The sequence below is a fragment of the Lonchura striata genome, chromosome 14 (assembly GCF_050655825.1).
Source record: "Lonchura striata isolate lonStrDom1 chromosome 14, ASM5065582v1, whole genome shotgun sequence".
Classification (NCBI taxonomy): domain Eukaryota; kingdom Metazoa; phylum Chordata; class Aves; order Passeriformes; family Estrildidae; genus Lonchura; species Lonchura striata.
This window is the reverse complement of record NC_140716.1, coordinates 13,677,896-13,698,519: the sequence shown is the minus strand read 5'-3', so window position 1 is coordinate 13,698,519 and position 20,624 is coordinate 13,677,896. Positions and strand designations below refer to the sequence as shown.

General features: G+C 39.5%; 1 protein-coding gene across 8 annotated transcripts in view; it reads left to right on the top strand.

Moving 5' to 3' along the window:
* KATNIP (katanin interacting protein) overlaps positions 1–20,624 on the top strand; it is a 56,688-nt gene that overhangs the window by 9,558 nt on the left and 26,506 nt on the right. For 5 of the 8 annotated variants that reach the window (XM_085591748.1, XM_085591750.1, XM_077786816.2 and 2 more), the window contains exons 6-14: positions 59–205; positions 2,180–2,444; positions 3,768–3,917; positions 5,962–6,125; positions 7,175–7,287; positions 7,694–7,808; positions 8,195–8,401; positions 12,279–12,419; positions 17,186–18,077. In XM_085591748.1, the coding sequence (XP_085447874.1) occupies positions 59–205; positions 2,180–2,444; positions 3,768–3,917; positions 5,962–6,125; positions 7,175–7,287; positions 7,694–7,808; positions 8,195–8,401; positions 12,279–12,419; positions 17,186–18,077 (2,194 nt within the window). The remainder of the gene's footprint in view (positions 1–58; positions 206–2,179; positions 2,445–3,767; positions 3,918–5,961; positions 6,126–7,174; positions 7,288–7,693; positions 7,809–8,194; positions 8,402–12,278; positions 12,420–17,185; positions 18,078–20,624) is intronic. The other 3 variants (XM_085591753.1, XM_085591752.1, XM_085591749.1) reach the window with 1 other exon arrangement.

Sequence of the window (20,624 nt, the reverse complement as noted above, 5' to 3'; positions counted from 1 at the left end):
CTTTTAGTACTGCTGATACACAGAAGAAATGGAATTTCTGTCACACTTCCTTTGACAGAAAACTGTGGCAATTAAAACAGAAGGAGGGGGTAAACTCTACATTAAACCATCTCCGCAGTACTCTGAAGATTTTGAACCTTATGAAAGCTTGAATGTGGAGAGCAGCAGTGATGATGATGATGATGGTGATGGTCCTCTCTCCCAGGTACAGTTGGTATCTGCCCTCTGTTGTTCATGGCAGTGTCATTTGAAATGTGATTGTGCCCAGGGATCAGCTTCAAAACTCTCCATAGTGGTGTCTTCATTTAAGAATTTTGCTTTGATCATATGTGACAAAAAGAAGGAAAAAAATGAAAAGTAAAGCTTCTTGAAAAATCAAGTCTCAATCAGCAACACTACAAAATGTTAAACCTTATTTTTAGGAGGTGGAATATTGTCTCTGTTGGGTTGAATGGAGGTATTTCCTGCAAGAAGCCTCTTTCAGTTCACTTAATGGTTGTGCAAGTGAACATCACTCCTGGGTATCAGTTTACAGAAAGCTGAAACAACAGCTTTTTGTGCTTTTAGGGTAGTCTTTAAATAATGATGCTAAAATTGTTGCATGTCATTGTTTTACCTAACAAAAATCAGACTATTTGAAAATGTTGTAATCAATGCAGTTGCTTTGCATCGAGGATTGTTGTTGTATTGACTGTGCAGCTTTCCATTCGATCACTAATTGCAGTTTGTTCTAGCACACTTCACAAATGTGAAAGAAAACTAATCAGTGAACACAAATTTATGAATGTTTTTCTGCCTAAGCAATTAATGACATAAATAAAGCTTTTCTGGTTAGTGGAGCAGCATCTATATATGAAACTCTTAATATATCTTACCACTGACATCAGACAAAATTCCCAAGCATATTTTCCTAGCTTGTATCTTTTTCTCCTTCCTATGTTGCTCTTGCATTGATGATTATTTTTTTCTCTACAACCTGTTTACACTGATGTATATTTTTATCTTTTATGTGGTTTTAATAGGAAACTAATAATTTCAGAACAACCCCCCACTTTTCTTTTTAATCAAGATGGAAATAATTTTGATTTATATAATGTGTTTTTTTAATGTCTTGTTACAATGCAGATGCAGAGGTTTCAAAGGAACAGAAAGCTTGTACAGTTTCCTGTCAAAGAGCTGGAAATATTAGTTTTGACTCTTTTAAAGACATGCTTGATATCAAGGCTCAGGTTGCTTATAAACCCTCTTTTGGACCTGACTTTGTCTGCTCTTCGTAATACATTTCTGTCAACATGGATTTCCTAACAAGTGTGATCTGTAGGAGCTTGAAGCTTTCATTGCAAACTGAATATAGACTGTCACAGTTCATTTGTACCTAAGGTAGCTTCAGGTTTTCATTTTATACAGTTTGCTTACCTATATTTATCTCAAAACTCTAATACCAACAAAGCAGAGGGAAATAAAAAAGCATTTAAAAGATGCAAGGTCTTTTCCTTTTGCATTCATGAAAGCACACAGCTCTCCAGGTCATCTGTGCTGTTTGTGGTGTGTGATGAGAGAGGCAGGGCAGTTTTTTCCACAGTAAATTTCAAAATAGGTTATATTTTGCATAAAATCCTGTTACAGTGTGTCCACTTCAAAAAACTCAGTGCAAGCTGGGAGCTTAGTCCATTAGAGCACAACTCTTTTTCTGCTGGTTTTTGAAGTACAGATGTGTACACGGCAGGACTATTATCATCTATCATATGCTTGAAAAGGAGCTGCTGCTACATGAGTTTACAGTCTTCTGAAGGCATTTGGAAATTCTGGATTGCAGCTACTCTTCAAATAGCAAGGCACAACTGTGAGACTGCACAAATATATGCCTTTGCTCTCCCCCTGACTTGCTTTTTGTAACTTATTCCTAAAAATTGGTTTTGCAGATAAAAACTCCTTGGCCTACAGAATGTTCTTGCTGGATACTGATGAGAAGGAGCACAGGAGTTGTAGGATGATTTTTCTTTACAAGCCCTCACCAAAGGAGACAAGACATGACATAGGAATGGGAATATTTTTAGCTGCATCATGGCTCTGAGTTCCTCAGAAGATTTTTCTTTTTCCTGGAGAGGAGCTGGCAGCCACTGTGGTTTATTCTAAAATACGAGTTTGAGCTTTTCTGACAGATGTGTTTATATTGTAGCAGGAATTGAGAAGCAGCTTGCAGCAGGGTGTGGAAGAGGAGAGGATGGAAGAAGACTCCCTTAGTGATGATTATGACTCTGTTGAAGAGGATGTGTTTTCAGAATCATCTTCCACTGAGGAACCAATTACAGGCTTTGAAGGCCTTCAGCTGGATAGCAGTGGGGCACTGCAGAAGGAAGGTTTTGAACATCAGGATGCTGGGAGATGCTCTGGCCTTGATTCTCGTGCCCCAACTGTACTGGGGTTCAACCAGGATCAAAGCAGTAAGTCTGTGTCTTCTACAATTCTTCTTTACAATAATCAGTCTTTGAGGGAATTGCTTTTAAGGTTGATCATTAGGAGTTACTCCATACCCTCCTAAGTTCTCATGCTCTTCAGCAAATCTGTTGTTTTGATCTCCTGATTTTGGACACTTGCATCCTCTTGTACTTCCTTAGGAACTTTTTTAGGCAAATCCAAAGATACAGACCTGTTTACTGCACCTGCATCAGCAGCTCTAGACTCTTAAAATAAGATTGTCTCAGACTATCGGTGAGATTTCTCAAGAAATTACCATGTTTTTAGATATATTTTTTGGACTGTTTCAGGCAGCCAAATCTTCCCAGTTTCACCTTTATTTCACATCCTGGGTGCTGGATACCTGTTCCAGTGTGTGTTCATCCCTGGTGATTGGCATGAGCCACTTCTTTTTGTCTCTGTCTTTGGAGACCTCAGTGTCCAAACCCACAACCAGTCATTAGATCTCAAAGATGATTTAACAAATGGTGAAGAGTTCAGGCAGAAACCAGACCTAAGCCCACCTTCAGTATTTCTCAAAATTCCCTCCCTGTTCAGTTCCTGTACAGTAATTTGTTTTGTTTTTTTGGTTTTGTTTATTTTACTACTTTCTTTTTATTGTTCTTTCCCTAATCTGTATTAATTGCATAAAGTCAGAGGAACAATCTTGGAATAAATTAAGTAGAGGAGTGTTCCTTTCATTATCATAGATGTGAGTGGAATGTGAATGGGGAGAGGGGCAGAAGAAGAGACAGGAGCAAGGGGATGGAAGTGCAGTGAGAACAAAATTTCTGGGAAAGTGCAGGACTTTTTGTCCAGAGACAAATTTCAGAGCTATGATGGAAACAATAGGGGCATCAATAATTCCCAAATCAAAAAGTGAAGAAGTAACTTCTATGAGCTATTCTAGGCAACCCTCTCCCCCACTGAAACTTCTAAACAAGACAACATTTGTGTCTGTATTTTAAGAATTTACTTTGGTATAACTGTGTTAACAAATGACTCGGGACTTCTTTTTTATTTTTGCTTTTCTTGACAGTAATGCAGGTAAATATCTGGCAGAGATGAAATATCTTGGTACATTATAATACTATTTTTATTTTGTTTCACTGAGTTAGTGCCAGCCATCCATATGGGCTTCTGCATCAACAGAACAGTGTCAGTGAAAGGGAAGGAAATTATAACTTTTAACTATGCCAACATAATTAAAGTGGAAAACTTTAGCATTTAAAATCCAATAAATTTTCCTGGGCTGGCTGCTTCCACGTAACTTTAAAGTTTATTATTTCTTTCTCCTTTTTATCTTGCAGAAGTGAAGCCAGTGCAAGTTCTCTCAGCCAAAAGAAAGGACAGTGCTGAAGTGTACATTCCTGTCAAACCAGTCATGCTGAAAAATAAAGGCACTCGGCCACTCTCTGCTGAGTTCTTGCACCAGGACAGACATGAAACAATGTATTCTAGTAAGAAATAAGAATATATGATGTCAATAAGGAGAGTTTTCATGTTTTTTCCCCCTCTGGCTCAGATGCAATTTTAGTACACATCTGTCATTATGTGAATTTTTTAGCTGTCCCTCCCCTGCCTGTTTTTTTTTTTTTTAAGTGGGATTTTCTGTGCTTTTGTTGGTTTTTTTACCACTTCAAATATTCTGACTTCAGTGAGATTATGATAAAGTGTAAAAGCCTGTATACTTTAATCTTCTGCCACATCTTTACTATCTTCCTTCTCTTTTTGCTTCCACGGCAAAAGATTTTCCCTCTCCCTTTCAGTCCTTATTCAGTACTTGCTCTGTGTTTCCCACTTCCCTCATGGAGGTCTGTCCTCTGTGGTATTAATGGAAATGTTGATCCCAGTCAGCAGTTGATGTTTGGTGGAAGAGTTTAACACAACACATTTATAGCAATACAAAATGCAGAGTTCTCTACCTCAATAAAGGCATGGTTTTTCACAGCACGACAGAAGAGCCCTGTGGCTGCCTGGGACTGTAGTTGAGCTACACCTTGAATTACACTGAGATCAGTCTGCAGTGCTGAGTAGATATACCAGTATCTAGGACTGTACTGGAAAATATTTTTCTTGGACTGGAGAACATAATTTGAAGCCACTGCTGTTTATTCTAAAAATATGCTGCTAAGGTGTGGTCTTTACCTGGGGAAAAACCCCAACAAACACAGCAAACCCCAAATGTAGGGGCTGAAGTTGTGACTGCAGTTGTAGTTCAGTGCAGTCCTTAACAAGTCTGATCAGCCTGAGTTTTGGAATGTCTGAGGTGAAGTTTTCAGACCTGCCATACTCTGTGGTCAAGCTGCTCATTTCAAAAAGCAGAATCCAGATGTGTCCCAGGAAAGCACTAAGGCCAGTGGCTTTTTTAAAAGCCAAATAATTAGTTTCTTAATTAGCAGAAAACCGAACAGAGAAAAAGAAGTTAATTCTTTTTGGCTCCAGAATAAATCCCCTTTGTAGCTCCTGAGACCCTCACATACCATCTGTTGAAGCAGATGTTGCTTTGACTTCCTAGAGATGTGTGCAGCATTTTCTCAGGTTATAATAGTGCTGGTTGGAGCTGTTTCTGTCCAACTATTGTGATAAATCCTAAATTAATTTCATTTCAGGGGGATATACAGTACAGAAGAATAAGCAGGTCTTTATTTCATCCCTGTTTTTGCAGAGATGACTGATGCTTGTTGAAAGTTTTTATGGGTGTATGTTCAAAGAGTAAATACACATAAATCTCAGCTCAGTTTGAACTTCTTGGCGTTCCAAGGTGGACTTCATGTTACTTGCACTGTGCTCTCTTCCCTGCAGCACTGAGAGCACTCTGGCACTTCAGTATTTCCTCTCACCCTAAATGTCTGTACAGCTTGTCTCTTCTCTTCCCTTGACTTTCAAAGCCCTCAGATATAACCACTGTGCTTCTCTTTTAGTCCAATCTGACATCATCTGTTGTTAAATTTTATTTCCTTTCTTTCAAACCTGTTTCTAGGCTGTGATGTTTCTGTTTCTCCATGAAGTTTGGGAAGATTGGGATTCGTGTGGGCATTGTGATGACTGCTTAAGTGATAAGGTCATTTATTTTGCCTTGTAAATAGCAACTCCTGACTCCCCTTGTTTTGCTAGAAGTCTCTGGGGATTCCTTCAAAATAGCTGAACACCCCAATTAGAAATTCCTGCTGTGCTTAAATGGTGTGTACTTCTTTTCAATGGACTATTACAAGGCATTTCCACTAAATACCAGAACAAAGCAATATAAAAGCATAAAAAATATGTTTCTCATTTGTTGGTTTTCCTCTTCTTACTATGTTGTTTTAACTGTTGCCTAAAGAAGATGTGACTTGGAATCTTAGCATAAAACCAAATTGGGGGAATTCAGCTTCATTTGGCATGGTTATAGACTGCTTGCAAAACCCTTTGTCAGTAACTGAATGGGAAGTTTCAGATGTTGGAGTGTTCTGTACTTGTATGTCCTGAAAAAATGAGTATTTATTCCACTTTTTTTGGTCCCAGAGCCCTTAAGTCGACCAGAAACATCCCTTTCAGTAACCAGGAAAAGTGTGTGTGAGAAGGATCCTGACTTCTCTGTTTCAGCTGTTGTTCAAGCAGTACAGATTGAGAATGAATTCTTGCAGGGAGATCTGAAAAGGCAAGCAGTTACCACAAACCCCCAAAAGGTATGGCAAAAAAAGGAGAGATGTTTTGTTCAACTAGCAAAACCCCCATGAATTATAGTCTCTTACACATTAGGATTGTGTATGAATGAATGGTGATGCCCCCTAAGTGTAATTTAATTTGTATTATTCTTCCAAAGGGTTGTTTCCTTTAATCTGCTTCCTCAGGATGGCATCCCACAGCTCCCTCTTGATTACAGGGATCACTGAGCAACTGATAGAGCAGCCATATGATGTGTCTATACAATCAGATGCACAGCTGCAGGCCCACTTGAGCCATTTTCATCCTGCAAGCTTCTGAAACAAGGCAATGTGTGATTGCCATCCCAATAAATCCTGTCTTCCTCCAGGACTCTTTCTTAGGGACAGTGCTCCCTGTTAGTGCATGCTCTGCTTTTGGAGCAGAGCTGTCCTGTACCCTGCTAGATCTCACTGAGGATGATCTGGGGAGGGTTTTCTGCCCCAATGCGTGTTCATCTCTTACCTCCAGAAACCAGGTTGAAAAACAATTAAAAACTCATAAGCAAGGAAGTCAACAGAAATCGACAAAAAAGTTGAGTAGAGTCAGAGAAAGAGCCCATATCATTATAAGAATGCAGCACTTTTCCTCTGTTTTCTCTTAGATATCCTACTGATAGCTCTTTATTTAAAAAGTGAAATAATTATTTTATGCTAATAGAATTGAGAGGTTTGGGAATTTTAAAAGACTTGAAGATTTTGGAGGAGAAAGTCTAGTAGACCTGTGCCAAAGCTTTGGCCAACCCTGAGTGCTACCAAATGTACACAGTGAGAATGTATAGATCTATTTATAAGCCTCTGTGTGTGTATTCTCTAGTCCTCAGAGTTTGCTTCTGTGTTTTCTTCCACATAGAAGATCAAGCTCCAAACTCAGCTCTTCCTTTGTAAATCAAGACCAATTCCATTAAATGTGCTTTAACTTTATACAGTTACAGATGAGCTGGGCCCAAGCTCTTACTTTTTCCAGAGATGCAGATTGATGCTGTTTGGTGAGAACAATCTGAATGAAGCATGTTCATCTTTTTCTTACTTAGGAGACATTTTCTGTTTCACCTATTCTTTCTGCAAAGACTGAACCTCCAGAAAAACGCCAGACGAGGACTACAGTCACCAGAGCTGTGGAGAGATTCTGCCCTTTTGGAAGCAGGTATATATTTATATATTTGCTTTAGATAACTTTCTTTTGTAAGAGAGATTTTTTAGAATGCCACCAGTCCAACTACTACACTGATAATCTACAAATACTTGAGACGCCCTGCAAATAGCAAATCATGCAGTGCAGCCTTGGGCCAGTTTCTGTGGAGCAGGATCTGCCAGCATCTCATTTTATGGTCCTCTGATCACCTCTGCATTCTCTTCTCACACTGCCTCAGAACCAGCTGGGAATTGGAGCCCAGCTTTTCTACAAAACTTTGTATTTAAGGTGGAATGCTGCAAAAGTGTGTGGGTACATTTTCCTGTGGGGTTCATCCTGTCATCTCTTCACCTTCGCACCAACTATTTCTTAAAAATGCAGGAATTATGAGGAAATAACCCAGAATATGTTGTTGCAGACAAAAGAAGAGACTCCCGAAAGCCTTTGTGGAGCGTGGGAGCCATTCTGCCTGTGACAGTGACAGGTCCCTGGCTGGTGGCAAAGCTGGAGTAAATTCCATGTGGAGAGAGAAGGTTTGTGCATATGTGCACCATAATTGGTGCTTCCCAGTGTTACTGAAATAAAAGTACATTGAATGAGCTGTATCCCTGAGTTCTGCCCTACTTCAAGTAATAAACCTATGGCAGAGTAAGGAAAGAGAATTTATCACTGTTCATCAGAACGACAAAGGAATCAGACAAAGAACAGAGTTAGCTGGCTTCTCTTCAGGCTTCTTAAGAGTGTTGATGTGTGGCAGAATTGGTGTAACCCAAAGTGATTAATTGAATGTCATCCAAATAGCCTTGACTTTGCAATCTTTTTGCTTCTGACCCATCAGTTTTGCAGTCTGAACAATCTTTTGTTTCACATTTTATTGGTCAAGTCACTGATGTTTTTACCATATTTCATTTTGGTCTAGATGACAGCCAGTGTGGAAGTACATGATGCCATTTATGTGACTATGGAACTTCTTTCCAACTGGGGGAATCCAGCAAATGTGGGCCTGAGCCAGGTGGAATTCTTTGATTTACACAACGAGAGGATCTTTGTGTCTCCTCATGACGTGGATATAAGAAATGCTGACAACCCAGGAGATTTGTGCTGCCTGGTCAATAAGAACTTAAATGTAAGACAGCTTAGTGCTGGATGTTAAAATCTCTCATTATAATATTCCTATAATACTCTATCTCCAGTTTTTTTGATCAGAAAGATTTTGAACCTGACTGCATAACAGCTATGTGATAATTTAAAAAAAACCCTACAAATATTACTTCCTATTAACAAATGCAGCTCTCCTGTTCAAGGTGTTGGTATTCAGTTACAACTTTATTTTAGAAATGGAGTAATCCTTGTGGTCTCAAGGTACAGGAGCTTCGCTGCTAATTTTTTTTCAGATGGATAATACAAATTTTAAGTAAATTTATAAAGAAAATGTGCCTGTTTTCTCTTGTTGCTTTGTTATCTTTTTTACCTTGGGAAGGATCATGGAAATATAAGACTGTGTAGGTAGTTTTGAACAAGAGATTAAGAAAAAAATATGGCAGGTAAAAATCTTTCATGGCTCTTGTGTGAGATAGTAAGATGAGGAGATATGAGTTGCTCCCACACTAATGACAATGGGCAGAAGACAGTAATTGGTGTGAAAGAATTAGCAAATGTCCATAGCCATGGTTTCATTTGTGCTGCACATTCACTCTGTGCCATTTTTCATGGGCCTGTAGAGCAAGGATTCTAGTAAAAAATAAGTATGATTTTAGTGGATGAGGATACTGGAGGACTTAGTCTATTAAAAATATAAATTACAGCTCATTTCATGCTAATGCTGCTTTTCTGCTCTCAAGGTAGATGAGATTTGAAAGAGGACAAATATGCAGTATTTTGAAATTTAGTTTAAACTCCTTATGGAGTATTATTTCCAGACAAATATTTTTACTGGAAGCATCTTCCTCAGTGTCTCCTGAAAGTTGTAGTTGGGATCTCATAAATACCCATTCTCCTTTTTAGGCTGTGCTGGCTGGCAGGTGACACTCAGTAATAGTGGCAGTTGTAGTAGATGTAGTAGTGACTCTCAGACCCTCTAGATATTTATAAATTATGTAATAATACATTCATTAAGCCATTATGAACCTGTTACTCTCAGTATTACTCATACATTTATAGATCTCATTATTCTTAAGTAATGAGCTTTTATATTGCATTGATTAATATATTCCCTTGATTTGTGACTCTGTGATCTCCTCTGTTGAGGCTGCCTCCAAGATGCAATCTGGGCAGGGAATAAGCTCTTAGGCTGTGGGTATGGGGTGCCTGAACTGCAGATTCCTTCAGAAGGCAGAGCAGCACTTCCAGTTTGTGTACATTTCAGATCATACAGGAAAGCTTCAGGGTGCATTAAAAACCCAATAAATTAATCAGTCTCTGAGCAACAAACATTTTCAACAGAACAAAAACTTGAAATAAAAACTTATTGTGTGGAAAACTCATTTTACCATGGTTAAAACACTTCCATCTTTGATCATTTAGGGTGTACTTTTGTCTTTGAGAATACTCTTACTGAAGATGAGGGATTTTATTTTATTAGTTTATTTATTACCCTTGCAGACTTTTAAGAAGAGCACTTAAACTGCTTCCTTCCTTGTATTTGGTGATGTACTGTAAAAGAGAGAAATACCTGGCAGAATATCTGGTGCTCTCAATTTTTTAGATTAGATAATAGGGAAGGAATTCTTTACTGTGAGGATGGTGAGGCCCTGGCACAGAGAAGCTGTGGTTGACCTTAGATATCTGCAAGTGCCCAAGGCCAATTTGGCTGGGGCTTGGAGCAGCCTGGGACAGTGGAAGGTGTCCCTGCCCATGGCAGGGGGTTGGGATGGGATGATTTTTATGGCTCCTTCCAACCCAAACCATTCTGGGATTCTGTGATAATATTTTGTAGGTCACAGATCAAGTATTTAATTGAAATTGTTTTCCACAAATCTTTTTAATTCTTATATGCATATAGAGGTCTTTTAAACCTCAGAATAACAAGGACAGGTAAATAAGAAAGGTGTTTCTTCCCCATGAGGAACCCTTAGACCTGTGTCATTCCTCTTCACAATGCTTGAAGTTTTTTTGACTGTTCATCATTTACACCTTCGGTGCCCACAAGAAGCAGTGCCAATCTCCCACAAAATCTTAAGATTAAAGGTTTCCACTCTCCCCTTTTTCCTTGGTCCAGTAAAAATGTAATTCTGACTCCTTAAGTTCACCCTGATGGTTCAAAGAATTTTTGGGTTAGATTTTTCAGCTCCAAGACAATAATCCCAGGCTCAAGTACCTCTTATGAAGGCTAAGACTCTTTGGGATAAAACATGAGAGTCCTACACAGTCTCTTGAGTAGTTTTGGCATGGATCCTTCAAGGTGCCTTGAATTTCTGGTGTCAAATTTTGACACCCTGATGGGGACTGTAACACCTGTGAGGTGTGTAAGCTCAGCCCTATCAGTTATTTGCACTGATGAACAAAATGATTGCCATGACTGTCTTTCTCTCAGGACACAACACTCAGCCTGGCTCTGATAAATCTCTGTTTTTTGGAACATTGTGTGCAGTTTTACAGAAAAACCAGTGAGAAGCAGGATCAGGTCACTTTGGTGCTGAATCAGGTACCCTGTGAAGGCACCTCTGGCTCTCAGTACACACCAGAACCTATTGATTTCTGGGGAGTCAGCTCCTGCCCTGAGAGGTCTGCAGATGGATTGCTGATCAGATGTTGTCTGCAGTTGGGAAATTGTTTTTTAACCGTTCTTGTTCAAACTACAAAAACATGATGCAGCTTTGAAGTTGACACTGAAGTTGGGTTGATAATGATTTGAGGGCTGTCCTTCATTTCTTTGATGTCAAGAGACTTCTTTCTTTTTAAGTAGAAAGGATAAAACCTGTCTGGCACTCTTATGGCTGTTGGAGCTCCAAACTGGCATTAAAGCAGGAACAGGCTCCCAAATCTCTCTGAGAGACTCAGGGCAGAGACCCACCAGAGTCTGGAGAAGTGGAGGGAGGACCATGGTGAGAAGTGGATCTCTTGATGATGGCTCTGAGCAGCTTCAGGACGCTGTCCTTACCATTGTTTGTCACACAGCTAAAGGACTCTGGAGGGAAGTTCTGGGGCTAATGCCTTCTGGAAAAATGGAAACACTCACTTCAGAGAGAAGGGTGTGGAAAAAGGCTGCCTGTTATCTTGTGGGTGTATGTCTGTGTGTCCCTGAGAACAGGAAGGGAACTAATTCATCAGCTACTTTCAGATCACTGATATGTTACCCTCACGTGGGTAACACTGGACATCAAACATATTAATATTCAACATTTTGGTTCTGAAACTTCCTTCTTTCTGAGCTGCTGTAGAGGTAGCAGTTCTTAACAAAGTCCAGAATTAGGCATTTCTTGGTAATTTAAAATTTCTTGATTGCCAGTTGTATGTAAAATTCATGTTGGGAATTCTGTGATGTCTTAGAAAATTTCCAGTGTAGCATCCATTATAGCTCTGAGGAGCAGACCTGTAAGTGAAGCTGATTATCTTCAAAGCCTGATTAAAATAGAGGCAGGCAGTAAAGTAAAATTCTTTAAGATTCCCCTCCTCAGAGGACAAACCAGAAGCAAAGGAATTGTAAAATGATTGTAGAATGTCCATTGTGCTCAGTGATCCCCCCTAGTGCCAGCAAAGCTGATTAATTTGATAAAAATAAACTGGGCTTGCTCTGCCTGTGCTCTGAGCGTGCAGATGTCTCCCTGGGACAGCAGGCAGCTGACCTTTAGCTCATTGCCAGGTTGTTGGGAGCTGTCTGGCAGGCAGGAGAGTGGGATTTACTCTTGGGAAATGAGGCTGAGGTTTTGCTCTTTACGTAGCAGATTTTATGAAACCTTTACTATTCTAATGGCTGCCTGTGCTGCTGGGGGGTGGGCAGTTAATTAAAACACCTGCTCCAGGAGAAGGAGCATTAGTGACAGTCTGCTTGTCTGTGTTTTTAGCTCCCCAAGGAAAGCTGCCTTTGGATGTGCCCTTTCCACCCACCCGTCCAACTTTACTTTGTTATCCGCAATCCCACCCGCTCACGTGACTTTGGTATATCCAAGATCAAGATCTGGAATTACAACACAACAACTCCCAGTGTAAGTAGTCTTTTCTCAACTCCTCTGTATATTTGCTCTTGCCTTGCCTAGGGAAACTCAATGTGATCTTCTTTCTAAAAGCATGAAATAAAAGCAGATACAATTTCCTGTAATAAAACAGGAGCTATGAGGTGTCCCTGTCTGCTGTGAAATTTGCTTTTGTCTTAATTGTAAGTGCTAACAATGTAGTGATAATGTTTTCATGGGCACAATGAGCATTTGCTTTCAAAGCTATTAAAGATCACTAAAGACCAAATAAAAGGCTTGCACGTCCTGTCATTAATCCTTTACTGTGGTGAGAAATAAAGATACAAAGGTAAGTGCATCTCTATATTCAGGGCTTTCAGCTGTTTAATCGCAATGTAAATAAATATGTGTTTAAATATGTGTTTTCTGGTGTCTATAAATATAAACAGGCTTGCTGTTTCTCAGTTTGGGGTTTATCACTTTAATGAGAATCATAAAATGGTTTGTGTTGGAAGGACCTTAAAGATTATCGAGCTCCAGCCCTCCTCCCTGGGCAGGGACAATTAAAAAGTCCACTACTGTGTGCTCATAATAAAACCAGAAATCTACTGTTACAAGAGAGACATATCATGGCAGATGGCAGATGGTCTCTTGTCTGTGTGTTTGAATGTCACCATGAATATTATTCTTGTTTGTACACTGCAGTGTTAAGAAAAAAATCTCAGGTACTGGATCAAAGAGGATTTGCTGTCCTGGATTATAAATAAGAAGCTTTATCCTTCTGGGTTTGCTCTCATCCATGTTCTTATATAAGCACATATGGTAATTTATACATATGGAAATGGCTGTGGAAGGGACAGCTTAAACAAATTTACTACAACATGATTTATATTTCTTTTCCTGGAATTTTAATAGCTTTTCTCACTAAAATGTGGTCTACAGGATGTTCCATCATCATTAGAGTGTGCAAAAGGGCCGCTGTTCTTGGAGGTAGTGGTATGATTTGTTACCAAACCTACTGAATAGAATGCAGGATGTACACAGAAATATTTGTCTGTGTTTCAAGGCTCTGCTTCTTTAATAACCTGCTATGAGGCAATGTGTAAAATCCATTGGGAGTATAATCCTATGGATTTCAGTGGAAATGCAGCAGTTTATCCTTACTGAAGAAATGTCTCATTATCCTTAAGGTGAAAGAATAATACAAAGCAGTTCTGCCTTAGTCTGTAATTTGTCATGAGGCAGTTTTTTCTAAAGAAGTATGAAACCCCAAAATACAATGAATGAACAATTTTCTTCCTCCTAATGTAAATCGAGAGCCAGATTTCTATGTGGATTTTAGGAATCATTCTGACTACCTTCTTTCCCTCAAAAACCACGTAAGTGAGAGATGTCCAAGTACTGCTTCCAAAAATAGGCCAAAAATTAACTCAGGCTGGTACTTTCCTATATTTGAATTTCAGAACTTGAGCCTGAAAGGAGAAAAAATATGTCTGAAGGAAGCTGTAAAAGTCAGATGACATCATTGTCAGAGATTCCTTGATTCATTGAATTACAAGGAAGGTCTCAGAGGATGCTTCATCTTGCCTTTATTTACTTTAGATGAGACCTTCAAAAAAGGAGGTGATTTTTAGTCTGCAGGAAGGGAACAAGTGTAAGGGCAGCCAGGTTTTTTTTTACTTTATCTGCAAGAGTCAGACATTTTGTAACTATTTGATACGACCTTGAAATTGCATGGTTAATGGTGCTATTGAAACTTTTTTCAAAGATCCAGTCTAATGTGTGTTGTATGTCTTCACAAAACTGGGAATTGAATCAATACCTAAATGCATTAAGGTCTTAGTTGTTCTCCAGTTGAATAATTCTCTTCTTCAGGTGGTTGCCTGTGTGTTTGTTCCTTCTGTGCCTATGTTCCTGTCCATTCTCTTGGGTTTTTTTCAGTGCTGGGGGTGTAAGGATGCAGCAGCTTTCTTCCAGCACAATCAATTTTGTAGAAGTATTTTCTTTGGTTCTTAACTTCTTTTCTACTGCTTCTTCTTCACACTTTTCTGAAAAGTCAGGCAGAAGCAATTTCAGGTCCTCTGGCCAGGAGGAACTCTCAAAAAAAATGCCTCTGGTTTTAGGCTCTGTCCTTTGTGCACAAATATCACAAAAATGGGCAGAAATACCATTCCTATTTTCTCCTTGGGAGGCACTATCCCAGCAAACACCCTGGGAAGGGCTGAGGGTGCAAGCTGGGAAGGAACATCAAGAAGAACCAGAATTATTTTCACAAAATCTTTTTTCTTTCTGACAATGCTTATACCTACTTGCTTGTCCTGAGGCGTTGTGCCCTTTTAATTCCTCTTCCAGGAAGGAAAAGGCCTGCCTTGGATGAAGTACTGAGTGGTTGTTTACAGGGTGGGATTACTCCTGAGGAAGGGATTTTTCCAGCCTCCTCATGCTTGAGGAGAGCTGAGCAGTGCTACTGGGGAAGCTAAACTGTCAATCTTTTCCACCAGAACAGATCACTAAGCAACTGGAAACTCAGAAGAGGGGTGGGAGGGAATGAAAAAGAGCAGTTCTTAGTCTTGTGCCTGCATATGTTTGTTCTTGGAGTCTCTTGGGATCTGTTCAGATTTTTCCTCCCTGAGGCTCAGTCTGCTCAGGATTTTGGTGCAGATTTTCATTAGCTCTTCTGAGCTCTCAGCTCTTGGAATTCCTGCCCCAGTCCAGTCTGTCTCTGTTATCCTAGAAATACCTGGCTGCTTCATCTTGGTATTCTTCTGCTTCCTAAAATATCTATCCCAGACATTCCAAAGCATCAGAGTCTCCCATTGTCTGGAAAAACATTTTTTAAGTGAGTGGCTCCTTTTTGGGCTTGACTGTCCCTTATTCAGGGAGAATGAGCTCCACCATCTCATTTTGTAGTGTTTTCTCTGCCTACCTGACCTCCTCTGCTGCTGGTGAGTGCAGTGGGATTCATTTCAAAACAAATTGTTCTTAAAAAGTTGCTGATTTAAATTTAAAAATATGACATTGACAAATACTTTTCAAATGTACATCTGTATTTTTGTGGTCCTCTTCAGTGTATACCTATTTCCAGATAAAAATGCAGAACTAAGGGCTGGGTATTCCTAACAGCAGTAGAGCTGGAATGTTATGGAGAAATGTTCCAGTTATCCCAAATTCAACTGGAACATTTCTCCATAACATTCCAGCTCTACTGCTTCTGAATATTCAATATCTCTAGCATTTAAGGAGGACATTGGCAGTTTAGACATATACAAATTTTAAAAATAGCATTATTGAGACATCGTGATAATCTTTCTCTTCCCCATCATAATTCCAGACAAAGCCATGCAGGTAGTTCAACAGATGTAATTATTGAAATGTTCTGATCCCCAGTTAGATCAATCTAGCAATGTCCTTATTCAAGGGGAAAAAATACCCTGTTTTATGGCTGATTGCATCAGCACAGAAATGCAGCACTTTATGATCCTACAGGAGTTCCACAGGCAGCCAGGCCATAATGGCCAATTAAACTGGTTTTACAGCTGTTCACTGGGAACTCAGTGAAGGTTATCTTTTTTCTTATCAGGAATGTGTCCAGTGTTCCTGCACCCAGTCCCCTCCCTCACCTGTAGCTTTGTCATGCCTGCATCTTCTGCTTTTCCTCTGGCTGTGTCCATATTGCATTTTTTGGCCTCAGAGATGTTATTATTAACAGGATGGAAGCTATGAAAGCTTGTAAGGCTTAAACAGTGTGCTCGGGAGTGAAGAAGCAGAGACTTTCATGCTTGGAAGGGAAGGAGTGATTGGTTTAGTCTGGGAGCAGAGGAAAATGAAAATCAGTATTCAAGGAGAACTGACAGGCTGGAAATGAGCAAGAGGGATGAAACTGAAACTTCTTACTTTCACAAAAAGCTTCTTAGTTTTCACAAAAAGAAGCAAAGAACAGAGAGTCCCTGAAAGACTCCACGAGATGGACAAGTTAGAGAACAGAAAGGGGGTGGATTGTATCTCATCTTCTGTATTTTCTTTGAAGATAATGGTATTTTTGTCAAGAGGGAGAAAAGGTTATATTGAAATGGTGAAGAGAATAGGAAGAACATTAGTTCTAACTTCAATGGAATAAAAAAATCAGGTATTGGTGAGTGCCACAGAGAAGGAGAACATAAAGTTGTGAGTGGCAGAATTGTGTCTGAGATGAAGGCCTGCTGTTTAAAAGGCTAGTTAAGTGTTGGAATAGGCTATCAAGGCAGATTAGTTGAAAACTGTTAAAATCAGATTTCCTCACAATGGTGTAGGTTATTTTACATTCTTCAGTGGAAAGAGATGGACTGGATGATTTTTTTTTTCCTTGCTGCACTTTCTAGCTCTGCATTTCTGTAACTCTAACTCTTTTTAACTCTGTGGCTTTGATCTGGGTGGTTGTTCACTGTGGAACATGTCGTGAAAGTGGTGAATCTTAGGGATGAAAAGCAAAATGTGCCTCTGGAATTTATATCCTGATCAAATATAATTGTACTTAATCTAGGCTTTTTCCCTCAAGCTTTTCTAAATAATCAAACCTTGTCAGGCAAAGTGATAGCAGTGTCTAGCAGGTTTTCCATCCTTTTAGAAAAAATCTTATCTATTACACAGTATTTTTTAGTCATTTCAGCTTTAGATTAAAAAGCAGTCAAAAGCATGTACTGACACAGGGTTTAATTGTTTCCATCTGTTTATTGATTAAGTGTTCATATGTCAGAGTCTCAGAGCTGTGATATCTAGTGCTTGAAAGCTTGACTGAAATCTTCATACCTTTATTTTTGTAGGACCTTGATGTTGGAGCAAAGAAGGTGAAGTTATATGTTGATGAGAGCCTTGTATTTGATGGTGAATTAGAGAGAGGCTCTGGAGACCTCCTTGCTGACCAGGGCACCACAATTGACCTTACAGATCACAAGCAAGATAGCTCAGCCTCTCCCTCAGCTAAGAGGAAAGAAGGAAATGCACCTGCAGGCCCAGACAAGAAAACAGACTTGCTTTTTAAATGCTCAGAATCAATCAGTGCTTCACTGAACTGGACAGCTCTGCCAGAAGAAAATAATCTTGAGCCTAAGATTAACTCAATCAGCTTTACAAAGAAAAATTTGTCTCAGTTAGAGGATGATCTAAAAGTGTTCCCATCTCAAGTTTGTATAAAAGATGCCAAAGAGGAGGCAGCAGCAGTTGCAGAGAATGTTCAGTCTGATGATGAGCTTTGTTTGAGTGACCAAATGGAAAAGTTAACAGGAAGAAAACTGACTGATTCCGCAGGTGCAATTCCTTCTTGGTTACAGTCATCTTCCCAGGTAACACAGAGTAACCAAGTCACTCCCAGTAGGCAGAAGCCTCCGTGGCTTGCTACAGAACAGAATTTCAACTCAAGATTTCAAACACAGACAGATGAAATCATGAAAAACTTCTCAGATCTGATAAATGAGGATGTCAAATGTCAGAGGCATGAACTGGGAGGACTCAATAGTAGAAATGCAACTGGAGATGGGAGATCACAAACGCTGGCCAAAAAGGATGCTGATCTGGACTTGGACATTTTTGACCACATTTCTAACAAAAACTGCTGCAGTTTACAGTACCCTGCAAGTGGAAGGAGAAGTGTCATGTGTGGTAAAAAGCTGGGATTAAACACTACAAATCTTGGAGAAGATGATTCTGCTCTCAAAGGTAAGAGATCATGTCACCCTGATTCTTAAGATTTTCTAAAGCCTTCTGAGTTTACATTCTGTCAGAAACTTTCTCACACAATTTTCTATAAACAACATAGTGTTTTGCATTCCTTCATGGGGTAGAAATACTTAATATACTAGTAGTTTGTCCAATGTCTTTGGAGAGGCGGCCCATTCACTCTCCAAACCACCGTCACCTTTGGAAAAGTATAAAAGTTGGAGTCAAAAAATAAACTTTCTTCTTTACCTTGCAAATAGCAGTAGCTTGTCTTGTGCTTTCATGTGTCCTATAGCAACAAGGTCACAATAGCAACCTTAATCCAAGTGCTGATGTGTTCTCCATTTTGCAGAGCCACAAACTTATTTTAGGTGGGAAGGAACCTCTTGAGATTCCTGGAAGTTTAGACAGGGCATATTAGTTTGGCTAATTGTGATATTTTACTCCTGAGAATACTCAGTCTCTCTCTTGGTCCTACACCTGATATGAAACACTCTTCAGAAAAATTTACATTCTGATTTAGGGGCTTATAATTTATTTGGAATAGCTGGAAGGCAAAATTTCAGTAAATTACATTTTAAAAATTGACAGTCCTGTAGACAGCAAATGTTTGCTAATATCAATTAAAATCTGCAGAGAGATAAAGAACATTACATCCCAAATTTGCAGAGTTTATTTGTGCAGTAGCTTTGTGTCTTTCTCAATGAGAATAGATGCTCATTATATTTATTCAGAGTGAATGGAAAATTACCCTTATTTTTCTTCTCTGCTCATAATTTTACAAACCTCTCCCTCAGACATCTTGCTTATTTATGAAGAGTTTTCTAATAAATTCAGCTGTTGTCTGCTCTGTGGTGTTGATTATCCTTGTCCTCCTTCCCCAGACCTCCTGTTGGAGGTGGATCCAGCTTTGTGCAGTTGTGTTCTGCCTCTGCCAGGATCCAGCAGTGTGTCCTCAGGGAACAGTAGAATTGTGCAACTTCCCAAGTTCCCCTTTATCCCAACATCTGTAAATCCATGGCTATAAAATTTTCACGGCATGAGATAACACTTTTGTCTTTAACAAGTGTAAATAACAGAAAAGTAGAATTTCTTACCCACAATTTCTACTGTGTCTCTCTTTCACCCAGCTTGCCATTGCTTGGGATATATGTTTGTCTTCCTTTTTCAGTTTCAAGCCATGTCACTCTAACTCCTGGTTTTTGGACCCTTCGTGCCCCTTCCTTGTCATTCTCTAATTATTCAGCATTCAGTATCTTGTCTCAGATGACGAGTTAATACAACAAGGACAACAAGACCCAGAGAATTGGAATAAGATGTTCCAAAACTACAAATTGAAATTTTGGGGATGATTGAACATCAGAACAATGTACATGAAAATGTATCTTGCTGCATATTGAATTTGGGTGTTTACATGCAAGTAAGGGTGACAAGAGACAGCAAATTCACCTAAATGAAGGCGTGCCAGTTCAAATTCTACAGCAGGTAGTGCAGGGCTTTTTTCAGACAAAGATGAGGAAAGTGGTTCTCTCTAAACTTAGAATGTCTGAATTTTTCCTTGTCTGACCCTCTGTGGAGCAAACAGCAGTTTAATCAGTGTCTCTGAAGTTATATGTCAAAGAAGAGAAGAATAGGGAAGTTTGGAATAGGTGCCACCTGCCCTTCACTCACCCCGCTCCCTGCAGCCCATTTACTGTTTCACACATTTCACAGTATCTGTTACATGAAAACCTGCATATTGTGAAAACTATAAATAAGTACCACCTTGAGAAGTTCTGTTCAGTTGTGAAAATGGAGAAAAATTAGAAATGTCAATGTAAACTACAAGATGAGGGTTATTATTTTTCAGTGTAAATTTTCTGCGATTTTGCTCAGAGCAGGTTGTTCTCTGGTGCTTAAAGCTCCCGATGTGTTTTAGTCTCTGGGAAATTGCAGCAGCCCAGCAGCTTTTGTTCTCTCTGCTGTGTGCAGGGTAAAGCCACCTTCAAATGGAGCTGAGAGAGCTTTAACAACAGGGAAACCTTTTAAGTGTTTCCCTGAGAGTGCTGGATTTTAATTGGCCTGGGGCTGGGAGAAGGGCAGTTCCCAGTGGAGGGTGGGACAAAGGGAAGGCTCAGAGGCTCCTCTAGATGTGCAGCGTGGATTTGGTCACTAAATGGTTCACAAGAACAACAGAAATTAGTAACAGCACGTAATGTTGCCATGATGTTAATGTTGCTATAAAAACATCAATTTTTCTTTGATAACCAGTTTAATGTGCGAGGGAAGTGGTGGGAGTATGCTGATAAAATTTGCAAATAACATATAATTTGGTTTATTATGAGTTAAGGAGGTTGAAGAACTGCACAGAATGATGAACTTGAGGACTGGAGCAATGGAATGCAATTCAGTAGAATGCTTGCAGGCTCATCTGGGGACTAATAACCAAAAATTAAGTTGTAAGCTGAGTAATCATCAATTGCAAATGACCGAGGAAGAGAAGAATCGTGGTTGAGTAGCTGATAGCAGATTGACTGAAATGCTGGTGTGAGCAGTGATTGGAGCAGT